The 20,964-nt window shown below is 51.0% G+C and overlaps 2 protein-coding genes across 3 annotated transcripts; one reads left to right on the forward strand and one right to left on the reverse strand.

Moving 5' to 3' along the window:
* Positions 1 to 552: 552 nt before the first annotated feature.
* LOC122427386 (keratin, type II cuticular Hb3-like) lies at positions 553 to 9,762 on the reverse strand. The gene is made up of 9 exons (XM_043446824.1): positions 9,277 to 9,762; positions 5,151 to 5,359; positions 4,476 to 4,536; positions 3,544 to 3,639; positions 2,869 to 3,033; positions 2,532 to 2,657; positions 1,566 to 1,786; positions 1,362 to 1,393; positions 553 to 832 (listed from the first exon to the last, which is right to left on the reverse strand). Exons 1-9 carry the CDS (start codon positions 9,715 to 9,717, stop codon positions 657 to 659), a joined length of 1,527 nt encoding a protein of 508 aa, XP_043302759.1. The 5' UTR covers positions 9,718 to 9,762; the 3' UTR covers positions 553 to 656.
* Positions 5,534 to 20,618, forward strand: LOC122427391 (keratin, type II cuticular Hb1-like). Of its 2 annotated transcripts, none has more exons than XM_043446828.1 (10): positions 5,534 to 5,594; positions 14,798 to 15,393; positions 16,165 to 16,373; positions 16,968 to 17,028; positions 17,408 to 17,503; positions 17,727 to 17,891; positions 18,156 to 18,281; positions 18,534 to 18,754; positions 19,561 to 19,592; positions 20,126 to 20,618. In XM_043446828.1, exons 2-10 carry the CDS (start codon positions 14,974 to 14,976, stop codon positions 20,236 to 20,238), a joined length of 1,443 nt encoding a protein of 480 aa, XP_043302763.1. In that variant the 5' UTR covers positions 5,534 to 5,594; positions 14,798 to 14,973; the 3' UTR covers positions 20,239 to 20,618. The 2 variants fall into 2 exon arrangements, with proteins under 2 accessions (XP_043302763.1, XP_043302765.1); XM_043446830.1 differs by lacking the exon at positions 5,534 to 5,594 and having other exon boundaries at positions 14,974 to 14,989; positions 15,047 to 15,393.
* The last annotated feature ends 346 nt before the right edge of the window (positions 20,619 to 20,964 follow it).

The following is a 20,964-nucleotide window of genomic DNA, read 5'->3' on the forward strand; positions in this document are numbered from 1 at the left end:
CTCCCAGTTCCCCCTATGCCTCCGTGTGTCTGGACTTGAGGGGCTGTAGGACACCCCCAGGCACCCTTCAAGATGTACAGTGTGGTCCTAGCGGCAGGGTACCTTAGAGACAGCCCTCTCTCCCTCTTTGCTTAGAACAGTTCCTCTGTTCCCTTGGAAGAGGGCAGAAACGGAGCTGGCAGTCCACATGTGTAGGAGATTCTCAGCGTTATATTCGAGTCATAAGCTTAATTGGAAACTCAGAGACCAAGCACAAGGGAGAGAGTGGGAGGGAGGCGGGACATAAAGTTGGCCCTCCCACCCCGGGGACGCAAACTCAGGCACCGTGGGAGGGCTTAGGAGGCACTGGAGGGGCCCTGGGGCCAGTCTGTCCCTTAGAAGCCATGGGCGTCCAAGTACCCAGAGCAGCCCGAGTCAGGATGGGCTCTTTGCCCAGGGCTGGAGGAAACCGGTCATTCTGACTCTGGGGGGTGGAGGCGAGTAGCCCGCCCCTCTCCCTGAAAGAAATGAAGAGACAAGCGGGAGGAAAGATGCAGGAGGAGAAAGCAGCCGTTGGGACAGGTCAAGCCGGCTAGCTCCAGAAGCTCTAAGCCCCGCCGCCGCCCGAGGCAGGTACGGTTGGCTTGCCCAGCGGGGAATTTACAAAGCCGAAGGCGCTATGCAAAGCGCACCAGGCGGCTGTTGCCACTGCTCTGGCCGCAGGGCGCGCACAGGCCGGTGCTCACCGCCAGGTTCCCGCTGCAGGGGGCGCTGCAGACGCTGCCCGTCACCGGCCGGGAGCCCGACATGCAGAGGTCCCCGCAGATGATCCCGCCGCGGGAGCTGCTGACACCTGCGGGGCGAGGAGGATGTGGCTTGGTCCTCGTGCAAGGTCGTCGTCAGAGGCTCTTGCATGCTGGCCAGAGTCCCCCCACCCATTCTTCTCTTGTTCAGAGCCCCTTCCCTCCATTCTATTCCTCCTTCCCCCTCAAACACCATCATACCTGGACACTACTTCCTGTAGTCCAACCTCAAGAATCGTAGATAAACTGTTAGACCAGGCCCTCCTCCATAGGCAGGAACAGCTATTTAAGTAATTATAATCATTCACTGCCACATCCCCCTCCTTCCTTTCAGGGTCTTAAGCTGTGGCCCCTTGAGGCCCTCCTGTCTTTGTAGATAAAGTTTTATTGAAACCTAATCACATCTATTAAGTATTGCTATGGCTGTGGCTGCTTTCACATTACAACAAGCAGAGCAGTTGAGCAGAGACTGTGTGACCCACCAAGTCTAAAATATTTACTATTTGGCCATTTGGTAAAAAGTTTGCCCACCAGGAACCCCAGGTTCTTATTTCAGAACCCACAGTACAGATTACTTACAGACATTGAGAGCTCCAATGCCTTCACACAACCTTGTGGGGAGAAGAAAGAGACAAAAATTAGTTGGGGAGAGCAGAACCAGCAAATTCCCTCCTCCAAATAATCTTGATGCAAATTAGATGTAAATAAGATGCAGACATGTTCCTGGCTCTGAACACAGGTTGGAGAGTGAAGAGACATCCTCTGCACAGATGTGGTCCTCACCTCTGCTCCTCGCCCTCCAGCAGGCGTCTGTAGGTGGCGATCTCAATGTCCAGGCCCAGCTTGGAGTTCATCACCTCCTGGTACTCCTTGAGCAGGCAAGCCATGTCCTGCTTGGCCTTCTGCAGAGCCTCCTCCAGCTCTGCCAGCTTGCAGTGGGAATCGTTAAGGGCCGCCTCACCCTGCTGCTCAGCCTGGGTCACTGCAGCCTCCAGCTTGGCGTTCTGGGGCAGAGAGTAAGGTTATTAAGGCTCCTCTTTTAGGACTTAGGGTCAGAGAACAGGTATCCACTGGCCATTGACTGTCAGGAGAAGAAGGGCCCTTACTGGTTTGTTAGCTCAGGGGTTGCAAATTAGTGCTCTTGGGGAATGTCAGCACAGTGTCCTTAACTTTTTGAAATTTAACGTATAAACCCACATTCCTGGCCTGTCTTGAAAAATCAGAGGATCTGGCCACACTGGGCCTGCTTTTCCAAAGGGTCTGTCGCAGTTTGATCTGATGAGCTTTGCCCATTGTGCTTTCCAGTTTACCGAACCCTAGTGCCTTTGGTATAGCCTGCTTCACTGATTCACTAATCTCTGGGGACAACTCAGTGTGTGATCACTGGCCTAAAACAATGGGCCAGAGAGGTGAAATGGCCCCCCTGCCTCCCAAATCACGGGATGAGCTAGTGGCAGGGCTGGTTTGAGAGCATAGGTTTCCAACCCCTCAGACTGTGATATTTCCTCTGCCTCATTCTGCCTCAGAGACCATGAAAGACCAGGTCATCCCATTCTCCTCCAGAACCCCCCCCCCCCGCCCCCAATCCACATTCAGGGGGAATGGAGAGCATTGTCTATGGAGGGGACTTGCTTAAAGTTTCACATTGCTCATTTTCCCACACTTTGGCAAGATGTCTGACTTCAATCTCCCTGTCTCAGGCCAACCCTGTTCTCTTTCTACATTGAGGGGTGGGCCAGGACCCTGTACCTGGCAATTGGCATTCTCGACCTTGGCCGTCAGCCTCTGGATCATGCAGTTCAGCTCGTTGATCTCCTCCTTGGTGCGGCGCAGGGCCTCCCCATGCCGGATCACTGTGGCCTTGATCTCCTCACACTGGGGGGAAGCACAGATGCTCATGAAACACGGGACGTGTCATCCGACTGAACTCCACAGCTTGCACATCTGCACCCCATCCCGAGAGCTGTCTGTCCTTCCCTTGCCCACCCAGACAAAAGTCAACGCTTTTTCAGCATCCCTCCCCACCCCGCTAATGCTTTCAGATTTTAGCATCCCTGTTCGGGGAAGGGAGTGCTGGACCACTCACCTTGCTGCAGTACCAGGACTCAGCCTTGGCCCGGCTGCGACCGGCAGTGTCGTCATACTGAGCCTGGATCTCAGCCACAATGCCGTCCATGTTCAGGTCCCGGCTGTTGTCCATCTTGACAATGACCGAGGTGTCTGAGATGTGGGCGTGGAGAACTTGGAGCTCCTGAGGGGAAGTGGGGGAGTGTTAAGAGCCCTTTGGACCATAGCCCCACTCCAGGCAGCCCGCTTTCTCACTTCCTTTCCTGTCCCATGCCCCTGCTTCTTCTACAGCCTCACTGTCTGAAACTCCAATTCAAAGGTGACATCTCCCCTGCAACCCTGGAACCTCTCAGTGCTCCTCAGGACCAGAGTCCTGAGGCTGAGAGGAGTCCAGCTCTGAGGCCTGCTTACCTGACTTCAGTCAGGGCCTCCTGTCTTGATCCTTTGGATCTAGGACTAGAACTTAAAATTTGTGATCATTGTTACCACACTAACTGGGAGCACCAGCTTGTCTGGGCTTGGCAGATAAGACACGAAGCTATGCCTTTCACCTTCTGACAGTAGACCTGCCTCGGGTCCCTCAACTCTGCCCTGTGTCCCCAAACCAAGAGTTTCAGGAGCCAAATGGTGGCAAGTACTTTCCAATGTCTAGCTGCCATCCTCCTTGCTTCCCAGCTGCTTTGTGGCCCCTCACCTCCTCATACATCTGCCGCAGGAAGTTAGTCTCCCGGGTCAGGGCCTCCACGTTGGCCTCCAGCTCTGACTTAAGGAGGTAGGCGCCATCCACATCCTCAAGGGAGAAGGAGGAGCAAGAGTCTTAGTGGGGAGACAGCACAGAGCTCTCCCCACCAGGGAGGGTGCACTCCCTGGACCCTCCTTAGCTGCTCATTCCGGTGCCTGGTGTCATGGTGTTAGTGAAGTCCCTTACTCATTTTGAGGGGTCAAGAGCAGGTCTGGGTGAGAGAGGGGGTCCCGATATTTCCAGGCATTCCCCTTGGTACTAGGATGATCCCTCTAGAAGGCACTATCATGAAACTTAGGATCTGATATAAAATAGCTCGGTTCTAACGATGATCCACCTCTCCCTGCTCTGGAATGTTATGGAAAGAATTCTAGAGATGTGTGGTCAGAAGTCATCCCAGGGATCAGCTCTGCTCCCAAACCAGTGTGACTCAGGGCGAGACCCTTGCTTGGTCTGTGGCTCAGTGTACTGAGGGCGGTGTTGCTGAGTCAAGTCCTAAGAGGTGAGGAGTGACAGCTCTGTTCATGCCAGCATTTCCCAACCGTTGCCGGCCAAGGATGGAGCCGTCCCCAAGCATTCAGGTGCTGTTCTGTTCACAAAAATTTATGCAGTGCCTGTTTTCTGCCAGGCTCAGAGCAGGAGGAGGTGGGAAGCCATTGGGCAGGTGGGAGTTAGCTTGGATGGTGGAAGATTGCCCTGCTTGAAGCACTGTGCTGAAGTCCAGGACCACTCAGGGAGCACTGGGACATTTGGAGAAAGAAATAAGGGAGAGGTTGGGCTGTGTGATTCTGGGGAAGTCACTTAGCTTCACTGAATCACAGAGTGCTCCCTCCACCTCTGTCCACGGTTCTGAGTTGTGGGATGTGTATTCTGGGGCCACTCACCTTCTTCAGGGCCACAAATTCATTCTCGGCAGTGGCCCTGAGGGCCACCTCCTCTTCATACCTGGGGACAAAAAGTGCACAAGTTTCAGTGGCTAGTTTCAATAGGCTGGGGTTTGAAGAGAAGCAAAGAGAAGGAAGGCTCAGGCAAACACCTTCCAGGAACTGGATCTTTTGGATGTGGCCATGGAATCAAAAAGTATCCATCCCTCTCCTCTGGGCACTCAAACCAGCCATGTCACCCACTGTTATTCCTGTTTCAGAGGTAGGGTGGGTGCCATGCACATTTTTGCAGGCCTCCTTTCTGTTCATGAAGCTAATTCCCTGGTGGTGGTGGCGGCACCCTGATCTAGTTCAGGTGTACCCCTTTCCTGTCCTCTTGACTTTCTTATCCTTACCCCTCTTCAGGGCCCAACACAACACCTGGAACATAGAATAAATGCTCCATAAATGTTTGATAAATCAAAATAAAATAAACACAGAATGATGAGGTGGCTGGAGAAGCACAGACTCACCAATGTTTCCTCTCCCATCTCAGAAAAGAAAATAATTTCCCCACAGGCTTTCTGTCACTCTCTACTTCCTAGTGGAAAGTTCTTCTAGGGGTCTAACCCAAATCTATCCTATTTGATCTCACCCCATTTCCTTTCTCCACAGCCTCCTCCCCGATGAACTCACTTCTTCTTGTAGCCCTCCAGTGCCTCCAGTATGTGGTTGGACTGTGCGGCCAGCCTCCCGCTGTCAGCCTCCACATGCTCAGCCTCCCGCCTCAGCGTTTGGATGTAACCCTCGTAAAGAGCCTCCAGGTTGCTCTCGCAGCACTCACGGCCCTGGTGCAACTGCAGCTTGGTCTCCAGCAGCTTGTTCTGCTGCTCCAGGCAGCACACCTGGTGTGGTGTGGAGGTGGGAGAAACAGTGAAAGGAGCCAATAAGCCCAGCCCTCCTGCAAGAGCAGGCAGCGAGAGAACCAGAGCTCACAGCGAGGTGTGCAGAGGCAGAGGGTGGGTGGATGGCATCGTCCTTGCTGGGCTCTCCTGGCCTTAGGAGGCAGCTGGAGACTCCTTGTTTCCTGATTGCTTGCTCGGATCTGAGTGAGGGTCTGTCCAGTTGGGCCTGGCTGGGGTGAGTGAGACACTGAAGGGCATATGGGTTGTGCTGGGTTGGGTTGGGGTGGGAAGGTTTCCTGGAGGAAAGGAGTGTAGAGGAGGGTTGAGAGGGTTAGAGTAAGAGGAAAGCCTTTCGCTCTAACCCTCACCAGTGCAGGGGAGCTCTGTCCCCAGTGGCCAGCCTGGGGCTTGAATGGATGGTCAGCCTGGGCGGGGCTTCCTAGCTGGGGAGGGAGGTTGGAGGGGGCAGTTTCTCACCAAGTAGGATGGCTGGGGTCTGAAGAGGCCTGGTGGAGGAGACACACACTCTTGTGTGAGGAGACACACATTCTTGTGTGATGAAACACACACTGTTATGTGTCTAGAAGCCAGGCAGGTAATGTGAAGGGGGGATGATTTTCAAAAATAGGGAGGGTGGGGGATGTAGGGAAGTAAAGCATGCAAACCTCTGCTGGAAATCATTCAAACTGGAAAGATGTGACAGCAGCAATCACTGTGCCACCAGAAAGGACATCAGCAAACAGGACCAGGCTCCCTGATCTCCAGTTTTCCCCTTCTCAGATTTTTTTTAGCTGGATTTGAGACATTGCCTTGCCTTTTATAGACCTGGTATCCTTTCATCCAACCCGATGAATGCAGCTGGGCAATCCCCGTGGAGCTCCCAGATATGGGGAAAGGGGACTGCTGATATTATGTGGGATCATTTTAGGGGGTCTTAGCTGGCAGGGCTCAAGCCATGGTGGTGAGTTGCTTGCCTGTCTTGATCCCTGCGTTTCCTTTCAAAGTCATGGCCAGCACACACACTGCACCTAGCAGAGCTTTGCGGCTGACAGGGGATGCCACTGGCCAGCATCACAGAGAGAATCAGTGGAGAACTGGACACAGAGCCCATACTGCCTGCTCCTGGGCCAGGAGCCTTTCTGCTTCACTCCCTGGCCACCTTTCCTGGCTGTGAGCTCCAGCACACTCAGGATAGAGTGCCTGCTGAAGTGGGCCAGCTCTCGCTCGAGAGGGGTAGGGGAGCTGGGCCCCAAACTTTGAACTCTCTAGCCTCAGGGATCTGGAGAGCCTGGAAGAGCCAGGCTTGGACTCCTGCTCTGCCACCCACTCTCAGGGAATGTGGGTGGGGGCTGGGGCCGGTCCTGCCGTAATTCCCCATCTCCTTTCTCCTCTATTGCACTCAAAGGACTACTCTGGTGGCAGTGATTCTCAAACGTGAACCCTTCACAGGCCAACTTCAGGATTTTGCCTGTTTTACTCATGATTTATCTACAAATGGATTTGGTTAGCATTTCACTAAACACTTAAACGGGGCTTAAAGGGGTAACTATATTAGCATGGTAGCTGTAAAACCGGTATCACTAGGCATACATAAGAGGAAAACAGAAAGCATAAAATTCTAGCTGAAACTGTTGCCCCAGACAGCTTTGACACTGAGGCTTGCTCTCTTTCATTAAAAGCATGAGGGTAGCAAGTATTAGAGGAATATTAAAGACATATTAATACCTAATGAGATTTCCCCCATTTGATCTTAAGGATCAAATTAAATAAATTAAATTAATAAATTAAAGAGATGAATTTTCTCATCAGGTGTTTCGATGTTATTTAATGCTTCAATGGAACATTTAAAACTATCACATAAAATATCAACAGTCCTCATTCCCCATTTCCAGGAGAGTTCAGTTCAGTTGCTCAGTGGTGTCTGACTCTTTGCAACCCCATGAACTGCAGCACACCAGGCCTCTCTGTCCATCACCAACTCCTGAAGCTTGCTCAAACTCAAGTCCATCAGTCAGTGATGCCATCAACCATCTCATCCTCTGTCGTCCTCTTCTACTCCTGCCTTCAATCTTTCCCAGCATCAGGGTCTTTTCCAACGAGTCAGTTCTTTGCATCAGGTACCAAAGTATTGGAGCTTCAGTTTCAGCATCAGTCCTTCCAATGAATATTCAGGACTGATTTCCTTTAGGATTGACTGGTTTGAGCTCCTTGCAGTCCAAGTGACTCTCAAGAGTCTTCTCCAACACCAAAGTTCAAAAGCATCAATTCTGTGGAGCTCAACTTTATAGTCCAACTCTCACATCCATACATGACTACTGGAAAAACCATAGCTTTGACTAGATGAAACTTTGTTGGTAAAGTAATGTCTCTGCTTTGTAATATGCTGTCTAGCTTGGTCATAGCTTTTCTTCCAAGGAGCAAGCGTCTTTTAATTTCATGGCTGCAGTCACCATCTGCAGTGATTTTGGAGCCCAAGAAAATAAAGTCTCTCACTGTTTCCATTGTTTCCCCATCTTCTTGTCATGAAGTGATGGGACCGCATGCCATGATCTTAGTTTTCTGAATGTTGAGTTTTCAGCCAACTTTTTCCACTCTCCTCTTTCACTTTCATCAAGAGGCTCTTCAGTTCTTCTTTGCTTTCTGCCATAAGGGTGGTGTCATCTACATATCTCAGGTTATTGATTTTTCTCCCTGCAATCTTGATTCCAGCTTGTGCTTCATCCAGCCTGGCATTTTGCATGATGTACTCTGCATATAAGTTAAATAAGCATGTGACATTATATAGCCTTGACACACTCCTTTCCCAATTTGGAACCAGTCTGTTGTTCCATGTCCAGTTCTAACTTTTGCTTCTTGATCCACATACAAGTTTTTCAGAAGACAGGCAAAGTAGTCTGGTACTCCCATCTTTTGAAGAATTTTCCAAAGTTTGTTGTGATCCACACAGTGAAAGACTTTGGTGTAGTCAATAAAGCAGAAGTAGATGTTTTTCTGGAATTCTCTTTCTTTTTCAATGATCCAAAAGATGTTGGCAATTTGATCTCTGGTTCCTCTGCCTTTTCTAAATCCAGCTTGAACATCTGGAAGTTCTCGGTTCACATACTGTTGACACCTTGCTTGGAGAATTTTGAGTGTTACTTTGCTAGTGTGTGAGATGAGTGCAATTGTACGGTAGTTGGAACATTCTTTGGCATTGCCTTTCTTCTGGATTGGAATGAAAACTGAACTTTTCCAGTCCTGTGGCCACTGCTGAGTTTCCCAAATTTGTTGGCATATCAAGTGCAGCACTTTCACAGCATCATCTTTTAGGGTTTGAAATAGCTCAGCTGGAATTCCATCACCTCCACTAGCTTTGTTCTTAGCGATGCTTCCTAAGGCCCACTTGACTTTGGACTCCAGGATATCTGGCTCTAGGTGAATGATCACACTATCGTGGTTATCTAGGTCATTAAGATCTTTTTTGTGTAGTTCTTCTGTGTATTCTTGCTCTCCAGGCAAGAATATTGGAGTGGGTTGCCATTTCCTACTCCAGGGGATCTTGCCCACCCAGGGATTGAACCAGGGTCTTCTGCATTGCAGACGAATTCTTCACCACTGAGCCACCAGGAATGAATTTCCAGGAGAGACTGGCCTGTAAATTCTCAGGTCCTGCCAGGACTTCCAGGTTCAGGAAGGGTGGATCTTGTCTGTGGGGACCCTGCCTGTCTGGACAGAGGTTGTATATAGTAACAGTGCTCTAATCAGGAGCCCCTGCTCTAGACTCAGTTCTCTAGTCTGTCTGTGCCCTGAAAGTGTGTCCATCTCCTCCATCAGCCTGGAGGCTCACCTGGCCCGCATCTCTCCTGCCCATCTGGCTAACCCTTGAGTGCCCACCCAGGAAGGGAAGATTCAGGAAGGGTGTGATCAAGGACACCCACCTTGTCAATGAAGGCAGCGAACCTGTTGTTGAGACACTTGATCTGCTCCTTCTCCTCTTGCTTCACGCACTGCGCATTGGGGTCGATCTCCAGGTTGAGGGGCGTGAGGAGGCTCTCATTGACTGACACGGTGGTGATGCAGGGAGGGCTGGGGCCTCCCACGCCGCCGGAGCGGTACCAGAAGCTGCGGTCGCAGGACCGGGCGCAGAAGCCCTCGCAGACGCTTCGGCTGCCGAAGCCCCCGGTGAGGCCGCGGTAGCAGGAGATGCCGCGGTAGGGGGCGGCCGTGATGCAGCAGCGGCTGGGCCGAGGTCCGCAGGCGGAGACGTAGCTGAAGGCTCGGACCCCGCCGGGGATACAGACGCGCGAAGAGAGGCAGGACATGGTGCGGTGGCGGCGAGCGGCGGTGGTAGAGGGCGGCTGGACCCAGAAGCCCACCATGGGCCTTATATCGCGGCCCGGAGTCGGGGAGCTCGCGGCCCACTCGTTTATGAGCTTGGAGGTCGGGCTGCGCGCCTCTGCGAGCCGGAATTAAAGTGAACCAGGCCTCCCGACTGCCTCCATAAAACGGCGTTCGCCTCCCACCCGCGCGCGCTTTATGGGGCCAGGTAGCGCCTGCTCAGCTTCGCCCGCCGTGCGCTGCGGGCCTGGGGCCGGGCAGCCGCGGCCCTAGGCCGGGACGGGGCCGGGAAGCGCAGGGGCATTGGTTCTAGTCCCAAACTGGGCAGCTAGGCACCCCTGGCCCCACCAGCCTGCGCCACCGCCCTGCAGGCTGGGAAGCTTTGGTCTTAGTTGCCTGGGCGGCTCTGCGAGGTCTGTGTGTGTGTGAGTGTGTGTGTGTGTGTGTGTGTGTGTGTGTGTGTGTGTGTGTTGAAGGAGAGGCATCTTAGAGGTCAGTTCTGAAAATTTTTGTCATGATCTGGGACAGGTGAATAACCTTTCTGAACCTCAGCTTCCTCATGTGCAAAACAGGGATCCTAACAGCACCGGCGGCAGCACAATGGACAGGGTATATTTAGGGCCCTACTTAGCTCTTAATAAGAACTTTATAAATGTTTGTTTGTTTGTTTGTTCTGTTTATTCTATTATTAATTTGCCATTCATCCTGTTTCCCCTGGGACAAAAACTCTCTCTCCTCTCTTTGTCAGAACTCAGCTCATAGCCCCTCACCTAGTAAGGTTGGATCCTCCACTCCCACCCCTCATACCTCTCTCCACTCTACTGGCAAGGAGAAAGGGAGTTTGCATTTATGGAGTACCTACCATGTGTGGGCTTCCTGGGTGGCTCAGCAGTTAAAGAATCTGCCTGGAATGCAGGAGACGCAACAGAATCGAGTTCAATCCCTGGGTTGGGAAGAGCCCCTGGAGGAAGGCATGGCAACCCACTCCAGTATTCTTGTTTGGAGAATCCCATGGACAGAGGAGCTTGGTGGGCTACAGTCCATGAGGTCGGAAAGAGCAGGAGATGACTGAAGTGACTGAGTACACACGCACATACAATGTGTGAGGAATTTATACTGCATTATTTCATCTAACCCCCAGGGCATTCTTCCGAGGTCAGAATTACTGTGCCAATTTACTTGATTAGGAAGGTGAACTCAGAGTGAACTCAGAGTGAACCAATGGCTTATTTAAGATCAAACATGGGGGCTTCCCTGGTGGCTCAGTGGTAAAGAATCCACCTGCCAATGCAGGAGACACGGGTTTGATCTCTGGTCCGGAAAGATCCCACATACCATGGGGCAACTAAGCCTGTACGCCACACTGTTAAATCTGTGCTCTAGAGCCTGAGAACCACAACTACTGAGCTTACTTGTTGCAACTAGAGAGTAGCCCCCGCTCCCCACAATTAGAGAAAGGCCCTCGTGGCAACAAGGACCCAGCACAGCCAGAAACATATAAATAAAAATAATGATAAAAAAAAAAAAAAAACCCAGAGGAATTGGGTGGAGAGGGAGGTGGGAGGGGGGATCAGGATGGGGAATACATGTAAATCCATGGCTGATTCATGTCAATGTATGACAAAAACCACTTAATGTTGTAAAGTAATTAGCCTCCAACTAATAAAAATAAATGGGGGAAAAAAAAAAAACCAAGGTAAAGCACAGAAGGGTCCATCAAGGGGCAAAGTCAGAATCTGGAAGGAGGCTCCCAGCCCTCCACCAAGACTCAAGGGTCTGAGTCTTTAGGACTGAATGAGAGTTAAGTCCTCATGGAGGCAGGAGCCCAGACTGCTAGGTTTTGGGGTCTAAGAGAAATCGGCCTGATCCAAAGCCTTTTCTCAACTGATGCTTGCTCATGGCCACCAACCCTAGAAGGCTACAAGCCGTCATAATGGTAGTTAATTATGTGTCCAATTACAGACAGAGGAAACCAGAGTGTGAACTCAGCAGCTAGCATTAAAGAGAAACACGCAAATCATCTTTAGCTTCCTTTGCTTTTAAATATGACTTGTTATTATGCAAGGGGGTAATTAAATCCTGGAACACCAGAGGTCACCCTGGCCAGCCATGCCTGGCTTTGGCTGCCTGGTGTCTCATTTCTAGGGAGTGCCTCGCTGCCCCCATTGGTGTCTTTCCCAATTCTCTTGCAGACCTGAATCCCTTTGGTCCAGCTTTGATTTTGCAGGGGTTTCAGTGTAACCTTAGTGCCATACTCTGTAGAAGACGGAGCCCACCTCCAGTGTCTGCGCTTCTGCTCCCAGCTCCAGCTGTGTGACTAATGGCTTCAGGATTATGAATTTCTACTCCAGTTTTCTTTCTTCTTTAAAAAATTATTTATTTTTGCCTCTGCTGTGTCTTCGTCACTGTGCGGATTTTTGTCTAGTTGTGGAGAGAAGGGGCTACTCTCTAGTTGTAGCAAGTGGGCTCAGTAGTTTGGGACACACGGGCTTAGTTGCTCTGCATGTGGGATCTTTCCGGACTGGGGACTGAACCTGTGTCTCCTGCATTGGCAGGTGGATTCTTTACCACTGAGCCACCAGGGAAGCCCTCTACTCCAATTTTCTTTAGGGAATAAATTGGTATTGAAGAAGTTTTCCCTTGGTATCTCCCTCACAAGAGGAAATGAACTTACCCCAAAGTATTTAATTTCCTTAATTTAAAGATTTAAATTAGACTTACAGAAGCACTTTCATGATGCTTGCTTGGATTTCCTTCTGCATTTTGGTGGATGGATGGAGCAGATTTTCTGTGCTATCACAATCAGTGAGGAGGTTGATAATCAGCTTTTGTTCACACTGATAATTAAGTGCATTTAAAGTTCCAAGAGACCAGAGGGCTGCAGGCGGAGTTGTGCTCTCTAACATAACCAGAAGGATGGAAATGACAGGTTTAATGACTAAAGCACTGTGGTCCCCCAAGTGTCAGTACCAATTCCTGACCCAGCTCTGATGTCAGATACATTCAAGGACACACTTCCCCATAAAGAGGGTTGGTGGTCAGAGTGATGAGGAAGAGGGAGGCTGCTCCATTTTCAGCCAGATCTTCTAGAAATTGTTCCCTTGCCCCCTTTATCTCCAACCCACCAGTCAACTGATGGAAAGCTAACTCTCCATCTTCTCAGGGGGCTCCGTGGTAAAGAATCCACCTGCCAATGCAGGAGACACAGGTTCAGTGCCTGGTCTGGAAAGATAGAGAGCTAACTGATGGAAAGCTAGCTCTCTATCTTGGCGTCGTGTCTCTCTATCTTGGTGTCGTGTCTCTACCCCCACCATAGGCCCCTGGAGCCGATTTAAGGCAGGGAGCAAATAGGTACCCAACAGGAGCCAGGCTCAGAGTTGGAAGGAGTCTGCAGTCCCCACGCTGGGCAGGCACACACAAAGGACTTTAATACAAGGCTGCAGGGGGTCTGGCTTTAATGCCAGGGTACTCGGTGGGAGAGTCAGCCTCCAGGGCCTTTGGGCCAGAGGTCAGGGCATGGTCTTGCAGGAAATGACAGCTTGGTTGGGGATGAAGAACACTGAAGAGCTGGATGTACAGAGAAGAGAGATGGGAGGAAGGTTCAGGCAGAGGGAACCGTCTAAGCAAAGACGCAAAGCAAGGGAGGCCAGAGGATGTGGGAGGAACCGCTGGCAGCGAGTCCGCTTTGGTTGGAAAACGGGATGGATGAGGTTAGGGGGAAAGGAAGCAGGGGTTTGGTGAATATGGTGGATGGGTAAGGTGGGCTTAGACTGTCAAGCTGAGTGTGAGAGGTAGTTGACCGGGAGAAGGCCATATTCACCGTGTATAAGCAAATGGGATGTGGGGATAGTACATGGAGGGGATGTGTGTGTGTGTCTACTTTTGGTAACCCACAGCATTCTTATGAAACATCTTGAACATCAGCATGCCCATTTCAGAGACACACCTCTTTTTTCTCCATGGAATAATGGTCAAAGTGTTTCTGGAATCAGACATACCTGGGTTCAAGCCTGGGCTCTGCACCTTGCAATCTGGGTGAAAATTCCATAACCTCTCTGAGCCTTAGTTTCCTTTGTATCTAGAATGAAGATAATAAAACTTATCTGGGGATGTGATATGGATAAAGTGAGTGTATATGTAAAGCATTAATACAATGCTTGGTGCATAGTAAGTGGTCAATAAATATCAGCTGTTATTATTGTTGTTATCATTTCCCCTCTATGGCTCATTGGTTGCCCCAGGCACCTTCCCTTCCAACCATCCTGGCCTCCCCACTCCCCTCACCCCCACCCTGGGCCTGCCTTGTCTTCCAGTCTGGGAACTGGGGCTTCCTGCCCATTGAAGTTTCTTGGAATGGATCCCAGGTCCCACCACTCAGTCCAGGCTCAGAGTTTATTGGAGAAGCTCTTCTGAAAATGCTCGAGAAAACAGGGAGGCCTTTGAAAGAGACTGTCTGGGGGAGTGTGGCCTTGTACTTAAGGTCTAGTTGAGGGAGACACTCTGTTAGGTGTGGGTGAGGAATCTTGAAGGCCCACAAAGAGGGATGGAGGTGGGTGGACAGAGGGGGTTTTAGGGATTCAGATACTGAACTCTCACACCACACTGCTCACACACATCTACCCACTTCATGGATCCCCCAGCATGAAGTGGCTGAACAAATACTTTTTTTGGTTATGTGATTGGCTTTCCATGTCTTGGTGGGAGTAAACACAATCTCCTTCTGGCCATGCCAAGGGTCAAGTGTCATCGGTTGCCCTGAAGAATTGGCCCCCAAGACCCTGCCTGTGAAGCCCCTGGAAGGCTCTTGCTCTCAAAGCTGTCAAGGTCCACCCCAATCTTCCCATCCCAGGCAGGCCCACCCTTTGTCCCTTGTCTCAGCGCATCTTGTGATCCAAACTAAAAGTCGGAGGTTATGAGTCCAGCTGACCTGAAAACCATCATCCCAACCCGGCTTCCCTTCCTCTCCTCAATTATCTCACAAAATGCAGAGTCCCCAGACCTTGGTTGACCTAGGCTCCTTGGCACCCTCAGGCCTTGAACTATGGAAAAAATTCTGCCAAGGCTTCAGAGTTGCCTGAGTGTAGGATTTTCCAAAGCCCCATCTTGATGATATTATCCCAGGAGAGGAGAAATGACTGAGAAATTCCCCAAGCCCATAAAGGTGACAAGAAGGTTACTCCATGTGGTGACGCAGACAGTGCCAGGTGTCTGGGTTTATAAAAGGCACAGACAGTGAGGGAGAGCTCAGAACACTTCTCCTCTTCCTCTGGCTTCGTCTCCTCCTGCCTTGAGCCACTATGACCTGTGGATCAGCTTGCTTTAGCTCCCGTAGTGGAGTCCACAATTCCAGCTCCTGTGTGACCACTCAAAGGTACGGTTCTGGTCGCACCTTCAGCTGCACCTCGGCCTGCGGGCCCAGGCCCAGCCGCTGCTGCATCACGGCTGCTCCTTACCGCGGCATCTCCTGCTACCGCGGTCTCACTGGGGGCTTCAGCAGTCGCAGTGTCTGTGGGGGCTTCCGTGCTGGTTCCAGCAGCCGCAGCTTCGGGTATCGCTCTGGTGGCCCCAGCCCTCCCTGCATCACCTCTGTGTCAGTCAACCAGAGCCTCCTCACGCCCCTCAACCTGGAGGTCGACCCCAATGCACAGCGCATAAAGCACCAGGAGAAGGAGCAGATCAAGAGCCTCAACAGCAAGTTTGCTGCCTTCATTGACAAGGTGGGTGTCCTTGGTCACACCCTTCCTGAACCTTCTTTCCTGGGTAGGCACTGAAGGGTTAGTCAGGGGGCAGGAGAGATGTGGACCAGATGAACCCCGGGTCTGATGGAGGAGATGGACACACTTCCAGGGCACAGACAGACCAGAGAGATGTGAGCATAGTGCAGGGGCTCCTGGTATGATAGCACTGTTATAATGTACAAGAGAGACAAGAATGGGCTTGGAACTGCATGTCAGAGGGAGGCGACACAGACCCCCGTCCCCCATAGGACACATATGAAATTTACATCAGAAATAGAAACAGAAGAAAAAAGAAATAGAAATAAGACTATAGGGTCACCTTTGGGGATAGTGCTGCCTGGAATGCTTCGTTGTCCCCCGCCCCCACCCTGTCTCCGCATCCCCCTCTGACTCTTACTCACTCACACACTCTCACATTGAACCCTGTGGCCAGCTGAGGCTTCCCTTTAATGTTCACTTCAGACAGGAATGGGCCAGCAGGAGACCTAACTGGGGAAGGTTTCCCAGGGGAAAGCTTGGTCATTTGGGAAGGGATTCTGATCCCTGGCACAGTGAAGCCAGGCATGAGAAAGGACTTTTCCACTTGATCATGGGTACGTGGACTCAGATCTGCAGCCATCTCAGTGACAGAGATCCTCATGTATGTGTTGGGGTGGGAAGGGGGAAAGGAATCGGCGGAAGTTTTGGGGGGTGGATCCTGCAGGATGCTGGGATTATGGCTGTCTGAGTGACTATTCCTCTGGGTGGCAGGTGCGCTTCCTGGAGCAGCAGAACAAGCTGCTGGAGACCAAGTGGCAGTTCTACCAGAACCAGCGCTGCTGCCAGAGCAACCTGGAGCCCCTGTTCAACGGCTACATCGAGACGCTGAGGCGGGAGGCTGAGCGCGTGGAGGCTGACCGCGGGAGGCTGGCCTCCGAGCTCCACAGCCTGCAGGAGGTGCTGGAGGGCTACAAGAAGAAGTGAGTGCATTTGGGAAGGTCCACTTCTCTCAGAAGGGTTGACATGATACGACAGCTGGGGACCCACTGAGCACACTGGTTTTAGAAACTTATTTCTTCATTAACTCACTTTTTACTTTTGTCAGCTTTAAAGGCAGTGACAGGAAGACACATGAAGAGAAGCTGAAATGTCAGCAAAGAACCTTTTTCTATTGCGTTATCAACTTCTTAGGATAGGGACCATATCCCTGTTCATCCATCCATCCATCCATCCATCCACCCATCCCATAAGTCTGTTCTGAACACTTACTCTTTTGCTTTACTGTGCTAGGTACTGGAGGTACAAAGAAATGACACTATGTCTCCTCCACTGTTCATAATCACTGGTTCAAGTTACTAGTTCCGTCCACCTTTCCAGGCAGTTTATTATGCTTGAGTAATAACAAAACCACTATCTTTAAAGTGAATCATGTCTCAGTTAGAGAAATGTGTAATTAAGATGTGGGTGAGAGGGATGTTTCAGATATCCTGGGGGGTGGATGTGATGGGTCAGGTTGAGCCCTCCTTTCCATTACTAGCTAAATCTCTTGTTTCAAATTACCTTACCTTGTGGAGGTATGAAGAGGAGGTCACCCTGAGGACCACGGCAGAGAATGAGCTTGTCAAAATCAAGCAGGTGAGTAGGTCTGCTTGTGGGATAGTCTCCTGGGAGTCTGGTAGCCCTCAGGGCATCAGTATGCCCTTGTTCAGTTAATAAACTTATATTTTATTCCAACCGATAGAAGGGCATTTCCCTTCTTACATTCTAGGAGATCTACAGGGCAGGAATGCTCTGGCTCTTCCTTTATAGAGTGGCCTAGAGAGATGGAAGGACTTTCTAAAGTCACACAGGACATTTTGCTAGAGTTGGTGGGAGACCTTAGTTCCCTTATTCTTGACTTCCTGATCTATGCATATGACTTGCTTTGCAGGGCTGGGGATGGGGTTGGGAGAAGTGGAGCCCCCCTGGAAATCCTCTGCAATGACCAGGAACTGCTGTGTGTTTCTATCTCCAGGAGGTTAACTGTCTCTATGTGCGCAAAGGAGATCTGGAGGCCAATGCACACAGCCTGGTAGAGGAGGTGGACTTCCTGAAGACCCTGTATGAAGAGGTGAGCACCAGCAGAGAGGACATTACTCAGTCCTCCTGATTCCCAGGCCAGCCTGTGTACAGAGGAAATAGACAGGGGTGCCTGCAAGCGTGAGGGTTTTGGAAATTGTAGTCTTGTGTGTGTGTGTGTGTGTGTGTGTGTGTGTGTGTAAAGGTGGAATGTGAACTCTGTTCTACTTGGCTCTGGATGGTGTATGTAATGTGAATGACTCTTGGCCCCACAGGAGTTGAGAGTCATGCAAGCCCACATCTCAGACACCTCAGTTATTGTCAAGATGGATAATAGCCGGTACTTAAACATGGACAGCATTGTCGCCGAGATCAAGGCTCACTATGATGAAATCGCCAGCCGCAGTCGGGCTGAGGCTGAGAACTGGTACCGCAGCAAGGTGAGTGGTCCAGGACACCTGCCTCCTAGACGTGGTGCTGGGAGGGATTCAAGGTGTATATTAAAAAAGGCTACCTTTGTCTGGGGATTCTGATCCTTAGGGACGGTAGATAAAGTATTGACATCTCAATGGGGTAGGAAGGCAGGGCTGCCGTGTATGGTTGCACAGGCTGAGCACTGGACAACCTGCAAATCATCTACGTTGTCCTGAATGTGTGGGAGGTCCTGTCCTGAGTTTCATGAGCCTCTCTGCTTCCTCTCCCAGTGTGAGGAGATCAAGGCCACGGTGATCCGACATGGGGAGACCCTGCGCCGCACCAAGGAGGAGATCAATGAGCTCAACCGCCTGATCCAGAGGCTGACAGCTGAGATTGAAAATGCTAAGTCCCAGGTAGGATTTTTTTGAGGCCCATCCAGGATCCCAGAGGCAGTGTGTGTGCCCAGCTGGATCTCACCATTCACTCTGCAACCCATTTGTATGACTTGAGTCCTAGGTTATGGCCCCTCAGGGAGCCCCAGTTGATGAAGGGGAGAGGTCTGTTCCTGGGGTGATCTCATCTGGGTGGAGAGACTGGACACATCCAGGAAATGGACACAGAGACCCAGGGACCATAACCCACCTTGTTCTCTCCTGGGCCCTTAGAACTCCAAGCTGGAGGCCGCAGTGACCCAGGCGGAACAGCAGGGCAAGGCGGCCCTTAATGATGCCCAGGGCAAGCTGGCGGGGCTGGAGGAAGCCTTGAAGAAGGCCAAGCAGGACATGGCCTGCCTGCTTAAGGAGTACCAGGAGGTAATGAGCTCCAAGCTGGGCCTGGACATCGAGATTGCCACATACAGACGCCTGCTGGAGGGAGAGGAACAGAGGTGGGTACCTTCTGCACAGCTGGGGCCTCAATTGCATAGACCTGGTCCATTTTTTTCCCCTCTACTACTTCCCCATTCCTTCTTTTACTCACATCTTGGAACCCTTTTTGACTCCCTCTCTGCTCCAAGGAGAGGCTAAGGAGGACAGTCTCAGTTGAGCCCACTATCTGATTTCCAATGGGCTCCTACATCATTTGGTTAGGGACAGTAGTTTTCTGGTTCTCTGAGGGAATAAAAAGTCTATGATGTATGACATTTGTGTATTTTAGTGGTATAAATACTTCTGTCATGACTGGGCTCAAGCTACCACTGTGATTTCATGCAGAGTTGGCTAGAAATGTACAAAACAGTATCTGTGAACTAACTGCTAGGAGCTGGTGTCAGAACACCCTTGCTTAAGGGACAGGATAAAAATGGCCTCAAACTGAAAGGGCAAATAGAAAAATACATTTCGATTAGAGAGATGAAAAGCTTGTGGCCCAGGGAGACTGGATTGTAGATGGTAGAGCCAGTCAGTAGGAGTAGGGTAGGCAGTCTGAAGCTGGAGTCCTGGGGGCAGCCCCCCTGTAGTAGGACCCTCTTCCTAGAGGGACCTGGGAGGTCTTACCCCTTGTGTTCTCTTGGAACAGAGCTGGGGAGATGCTGAGCCTCTAGGGGTGCTGGACCCCAGACCTCCTCTGACCTTCTGGGGAGGGACTTGGGTGGCTCCTTAGGTGACTGGGTTCAGAGTGGGTGACTATGTGACTTCTGGGATCGTTGTCAGAAACTAACACCCAGTCCTAATGCTCTTTTCTCTCCCACATCAGGCTGTGTGAAGGCATCAACGCTGTGAATGTCAGTGAGTAATTTGGGCCCTGAAGGGGAGACACTGAAGTGAGATAGTGGGAAGAATGTCTTAGCTCTGAGGGTGAAAAGACCCAGGGAGAGGAGTTCCATTCATTAGCAGCCACACAATTACAAAGAGGGAGCTGGTGGACAGGTTATGAGTGGAATAATACTTCATCCCAGGCCTGTTAGAGTGTCAGTCTTATTTTCCCCATCATAGGAAGCTCTGACTTTCTCTTTGTCCAAACATACTTGTCCATACTCCAGTTATCTTGTTCCAGATCAAAACAGGTATTTTATCAGCGTGGTTGTCCCCATGGAGGTCTTCCTGAAACCAGGTACAGAAGAATAGATTAAGAAAGATTGAGGTCATTCCCATCCAGAAGATGGGAGTCCTGAGACCACACGGGAGTTCAGATTGTCTTTCTCCCTGGAGATGTGGATGATCCAGAGACATCCTACTGGGTGTTAGGGAGGGAGTTGTTTTTGGGACCAGCTCCCCGCCACCCCCAAAGGTTCTGACTTACCATTATTGTCTCTGTGCAGGTGTGAGCAGCTCCCGGGGTGGAGTTGTATGTGGTGACCTATCAGTCACCCGTACCAGTGGCATCAGGTCCTCTGGGGTGGGAGCCTGTGGCAGCAGCTGTAAGAAGTGTTGAGTTGGCAGGACTTGAGGAGGCACCCGAGCCCCAGCCCATCTCACCCTCTCCGAGCCTCCCAGCTGGCCCGTCTGCCCAACCCTACCATGTGCAACCCGTCATTCTGACTCACTTTCTCTACTGTCCACTTCTCAATTCTTGTGTGGGAATCCCCTCCTTCCCTCCTTGTCTCCTGCCTGCCTACAGCTGAGAGAGTCTGCTGGGAGGAGTGATCCATGGATGTAGTCTATTTGAGGATTCTGGGCTCTCTGATCCCATGAAGAGGGCAACACCTAAGTCCCCCTCCCACCTTTCTTTCCCTTGCACTCTTTAATGTTCGTCATTTCCTTTCCCAAATCTTCTTTCTTTCTTGCTATCTGTGCTTAAAATAAAGTCATCTAGTTTCCATCATATGTGTGCATCTTTCTGTCCATTATTTCAGGCCTGGAACAGGTGGGTGGGGTCTCCAGGAAGCGGGAGGGGTGGGGGGGGGCGGGCCTGCTGCTTGGGCCATGCTATTGTGTGTTCAGGGCTGGGGACATTGAGGAGGGGTGCGCCGATGGCTCAGGGCTCTCTGAGGTAATTCTCTAGTGCTAGGAAGTGTCTGACACAGTGTTGGCTTATAGTAGGCACTGAGCAATGTTAAGAGAATGAATGAGTTCATCTCTGAGGTTTCCAATTGACCACAGGGCACCTCCACGTGAATGTTGCACTGATAATTGAAATTCAAAAAGCCTTAAAAACATC

This window comes from Cervus canadensis, chromosome 25, assembly GCF_019320065.1.
Source record: "Cervus canadensis isolate Bull #8, Minnesota chromosome 25, ASM1932006v1, whole genome shotgun sequence".
Lineage (NCBI taxonomy): Eukaryota > Metazoa > Chordata > Mammalia > Artiodactyla > Cervidae > Cervus > Cervus canadensis.

Excerpts from the sequence above, each read along its gene's own strand:
- LOC122427391 (XM_043446828.1), top strand. The coding sequence starts at position 14,974 with ATGACCTGTGGATCAGCTTGCTTTAGCTCCCGTAGTGGAGTCCACAAT. Across the intron at positions 15,394-16,164 it reads TTGCTGCCTTCATTGACAAG|GTGCGCTTCCTGGAGCAGCA; the intron begins GTGGGTGTCCTT and ends TCTGGGTGGCAG. Across the intron at positions 16,374-16,967 it reads CTGGAGGGCTACAAGAAGAA|GTATGAAGAGGAGGTCACCC; the intron begins GTGAGTGCATTT and ends TACCTTGTGGAG.
- LOC122427386 (XM_043446824.1), bottom strand. The coding sequence starts at position 9,717 with ATGGTGGGCTTCTGGGTCCAGCCGCCCTCTACCACCGCCGCTCGCCGC. Across the intron at positions 3,640-4,475 it reads AATTTGTGGCCCTGAAGAAG|GATGTGGATGGCGCCTACCT; the intron begins GTGAGTGGCCCC and ends TTCTCCCTTGAG. Across the intron at positions 2,658-2,868 it reads AGTCCTGGTACTGCAGCAAG|TGTGAGGAGATCAAGGCCAC; the intron begins GTGAGTGGTCCA and ends GCTTCCCCCCAG.